Source organism: Amphimedon queenslandica, unplaced genomic scaffold (assembly GCF_000090795.2).
Source record: "Amphimedon queenslandica unplaced genomic scaffold, v1.1 AMPQUscaffold_13455, whole genome shotgun sequence".
In the NCBI taxonomy this organism is placed as follows: Eukaryota; Metazoa; Porifera; class Demospongiae; order Haplosclerida; family Niphatidae; genus Amphimedon; species Amphimedon queenslandica.
In genome coordinates, this window is record NW_003546309.1 from 313,987 (window position 1) to 318,876 (window position 4,890).

The 4,890-nt window shown below is 36.0% G+C and overlaps 1 protein-coding gene across 1 annotated transcript in view; it reads left to right on the forward strand.

Moving 5' to 3' along the window:
- The window catches only part of LOC109581212 (IQ and ubiquitin-like domain-containing protein), a 3,843-nt gene extending 3,384 nt beyond the window's left edge, over positions 1 to 459 (forward strand). The window contains exons 9-11 of the mRNA XM_019995113.1: positions 14 to 125; positions 189 to 324; positions 382 to 459. Of these exons, the coding sequence (XP_019850672.1) occupies positions 14 to 125; positions 189 to 324; positions 382 to 459 (326 nt within the window). The remainder of the gene's footprint in view (positions 1 to 13; positions 126 to 188; positions 325 to 381) is intronic.
- The last annotated feature ends 4,431 nt before the right edge of the window (positions 460 to 4,890 follow it).

The following is a 4,890-nucleotide window of genomic DNA, read 5'->3' on the forward strand; positions in this document are numbered from 1 at the left end:
TTGCAAGTGACAGATTGGCCTCAAGATGGAGTTGTTAGGGAACCACATACTGTCCTACAAGTTATTGATGATGTTATACACAGACAACAAAAGATTGGAGGAGGACCAGTAGTGGTACACTGTAGGTAAGAGAGAGAGTTATACTGATAGACTAATGATGAGTAATTGATTATTGTGTGTGTGTGTAGTGATACAGTGAGTCGTTCAGGAGTGTATTGTTCAGTGAGTATTGGTCTAGAACAGTGTAAGGCAGAAGGTGTAGTGGATGTGTTTCAAGTGACTAAAGCTGTGAGAAGGAGTAAACCAGGAGCTGTGACTACACTGGTATATACTAGATATATGAGTGGGTACTAGTGTATTAATGATATTATCTCTTTACAGGAGCAGTATACTTCCATATATGATGTGATTGACACGTACCTTCAGATGAATGAGACTTACGGGAACTTTCAGTTTTAATTATTTCATTTAGAAGACTTGCAAATAATTATAATAGTTCTTTGTTTGTTGTAGAATTTCAGAATACATTAACAGAAATAGTGCATAAAAGCAGAGCATGCATGTGATGCCATGCTTCAAGTTTAACTGATTTTTATTTGTTACACAAAAAACAGGACAGAAAGAAAAAGTAGGAGAGAGGAAAGAACAGTGACTTGGATAATCACATTTACAAGAGGAGGGAGAGCTATCTTGGTAAGCTTAAATAAACCTCCTGTGTTTATCAACTAGTCAACGGTTCATCAAGTTTAAAACAACTAAGACTTTGGTTGCTATAGCTTAAATGGAGTATTGTTTATCTTTACATTACCTGGTTTATTTAAAATCATTATTTTTAAAGGTGTTTCAAAGCTAAAACAATTATAGTATCTATACAAAGATGGCAATGTTACTTGTTGTAACAGCAGCTATCTTGTTGAGTGTCAGTGAAGTTATTAGTCAATCGTGTCCACCTTCCTCAGGTAAGACACTGGATGTGTATAATAACAACTGTATAGGTTTTTATAGGTATCTACCTGAGGCATAATGGAAACTGTTATCCTAACGGATCATATTTTTGGGATGCTAGTATCAGACCAACTCCTCTAGAGTGTGGATTACCTGGTGCTACTCTGGATGGTGGACAATGGATTGGTCCTAATGGAACAGTTCCTTGTAATGGTGGTAACAAATCAAATGTTCAATGTACTACTGGGTCAGGTGCTAGTCTCAGTGTTCATATAAATCCATCTAATGGCTTTCTTGGGGCAGCTGGTGAAGGCTGGTACAAGTGTTGTCTACCCACTAATTGTTCAGATCCTAGCACTAACATCATCTTTGCTAATATATTCAGTAAGAGGAGACTATAATCACTTACTGATGTAATAATTTTCATTTATAGGATTTACACAGATAGAATCATTTACTGTTGCTGATCTTCCTTCTGATATGACAGTATATCCTCAGGAATACAAACTGAATTGTACTAAAATTGGACACTTAGTGTATGGTATTAGTATGAGCATTGGTGGTACTACACTGACTAATTACCCTGGATCATTTTGTAATGATGATGGTAACACTTGTTTTGGTACTGTGTTAAGTGGTCTTGTTGTAAACACAGTAAGATATACTGTTAATATCACATGGGATGGAATGACTGTCAGTAGTGGATCAATGAGTCAATCAACCACTGGAGATCAAATGTATCAGTGCAGGGTAGCAGATCATCCTTATAGTCATGAAATTAGAATACGTAATGTAACTATAAAAGGTAATGCCATATTAACTATTGTATTATTTCAGCTATCAAGAGCAAAATTTAATATTACCTAACATTTTACTCTTGCTGTATGTGCATGTAGTACCAGCAACTGCTCCCTCTTCTCTTACTGAGGTCAACAAGACAGCTACCACTATCACTGTCAGTTGGACTGCACTTGATTCATCTGATGCTGATGGATATGTAGTCAATGTCACTAGTGACACAGACACTGTGCAGACAGTACAGGTGGAGGGAAGTAGCAATGCAATCACACTGAATGGACTGAGAGGAGGAACAACTTATAGCATTACAGTCAGAGCCTATCAACAATTATTGGGACCTGCTAGTACAATCAGTGTCTTCACTCATTGTCAGCAAGAAGGTATTTTTATTTCAATATAGATCATTATAATTATTATCAATTTTATAGGTATCTATTTAGCATCTAATGGAAACTGTTATACTAATGGATCATATTTTTGGGATAGTAGTGTCAAGTCGGTTAATGAAGCTATATCATGTGTGTTACCTGGTACTAGTCTAACTACTGGTCAGTGGGTTAGAGTTGCTGATCCTGATAATCCTGTTGACTGTAACAGTAATAGTGCCAGTGATCCTTTTCGTTGTACTAATGTCACTTTACCTGATGCTACTTTCAAATTTTATCTTGCTCAGGGACTATCAGTGACTCAAGAAGGCTGGTACAAGTGTTGTCTACCTACTGATTGTTCAGATCCTAACACTAACATCATCTTTGCTAATATATTCAGTAAGAGGAGACTATAATCACTTACTGATGTAATAATTTTCATTTGTAGGATTTGCAGAGATAGAATCATTTACTGTTGCTGATCTTCCTTCTGATATGACAGTATATCCTCAGGAATACGAACTGAATTGTACTAAAATTGGACACTATGGTTATGGTATTAATATGAGCATTGGTACTGCTGCACTGGCTAGTCACACTGGATGTTATGATCCTAATGGTAATTGTAATGGTACTGTGTTAGTTAGTAGTAGCAACACAGTAAGATATACTGTTGATATCACATGGGATGGAATGAATGTCAGTAGTGGATCAATCAGTCAATCAACCACTGGAGATCAAATGTATCAGTGTGTAGTTCAAGTTGCTGGTCAACCAACTAGAACACGTGATGTAATTGTAAAAGGTAATGTTTATGAATGCTAATAATTCTTGCTACCAATAATATTAGTACCAGCAACTGCTCCCTCTTTTCTAACCAAGATCAACAAGACGATTACCACTATCACTGCCAGTTGGACTGCACTTAATTCATCTGATGCTGATGGATATGTAGTCAATGTCACTAGTGACACAGACACTGTGCAGACAGTACAGGTGGAGGGAAGTAGTAATAATACAATCACACTGAATGGACTGAGAGGAGGAACAACTTATAGCATCACAGTCAGAGCCTATCAACAATTACTGGGACCTGCTAGTACAATCAGTGTACAGACTTTACCTGGTATTGCTACTGCACCTTTTAATGTACTTGTAACATTGTTGATGTATTTTTAGTTATTAATTCAATCAATTGGACACTAGTCTCATCCATTACACAACTCAATAACACTCAATATCGTATTGATTGTCTCACAACTACTGATATAAATCCTTCAACTGATGTTTACTGGTTAGTGAATGGAGTGATGAAAGGTAACTCAAACTATTCATCAATTGATGTCCTGACATACAACAACACACTACTGGTATATCCTGATCCACTGGGAGTGTCAGTTAATGTTACCTGTATAGCAATGATTGGAGGAGTCAACTACAGTCAATCTGTGATATTACATGGTATGATTATACTTTAATCAATAGTAGATACCTTTGTCTCTTTTCTAGCTCCTAGTGGTCCTCCAAATAATGTGAGAGGGTTTATATTAAATGCTACTAGTATCAAAGTGAACTGGACCAATTTATCAGAGACTAATGGATATGTGATTGAGTATACTACTGGAGGTGTAACCAGGAATGTAGTATCTACCAGTGAAGATGAAATTGTACTAACAGATCTCTCACCAATGAGTACCTATACCATCAGTGTGTACTCATATATAGATCTTCCTTCAGTTAATAGTACAGTAACAGTGTTAAGATTTGATGGTGAGTTATTATGATTGAGAAAGTGTAATTGATATTTGTTGTAGTTCCTAGTCCAGTAACTAGTCTGTCAGTATCTAATGTCTCAACCACTAGTATTACAGTGAACTGGACTATTCCCAGTAGTGACAACTATGTAACATACTACACCATCTCCTATACTCCATCTTGTCCTGATTTATCAGTGAATGAGAGAGTCTCTGTTGGTCCTCATCAGTCCACTACAACATACAGCTATACATTAACAGGTCTGTACAGTGGTATGAACTATACCATCACAGTGAGAGCTGGTAATGTACTAGGAGGATCTGAATTAAGCATGAGCACTGTACAAACTGAAGCAATAAGTAATTATATTAAATATTTTATTATATTAATTTAATTGTGATTTGTAGTTCCTAGTGGTTGGCCTTCATCAATTCAAGTATTACAAGTTAATTCTACAGCTAATAGATTCACTTGGAATGAGGTCAATTGTTCTCAGCGTAATGGTCTAATCACAGGCTATACAGTGATTATCAGTAACAGTAGTATCACATACAACCTCACCAGTACTGAGAGATATATCATATTGAATGATCTAGTATTTGGTACTGAGTATAACATCAGTGTAGCTGCTATCAATTCTATTGGAAGAGGTCCCTTCAGTGATCCTAAGGAAGTAGAGATTGGAATAGGTATGCCAACAAATACAGTATCTGACAATGGCTCTAATCAAGGTGTGTCAGTTATGTGTTTATTATGTTTTAATATTATTAATTTAGGAGTTGCTATTGGTGTCAGTGTAGCTCTTGTACTTATACTTATAACTGGAATCATAGTAGTATCTCTTGCTTTGTTCATTGTATACATGTAAGGATTACACTATTAGTTATTTATTTATATATTGGGTTCCTGTTATTAGGAGAAAATCAAGAAGCAGTGTTAAAATGAAGCCTAGATCTACTGCACATAAAACTGAGTGTATTGATATGACTTACAGTGTTATAACTCCATTAGGTAATACTAATAA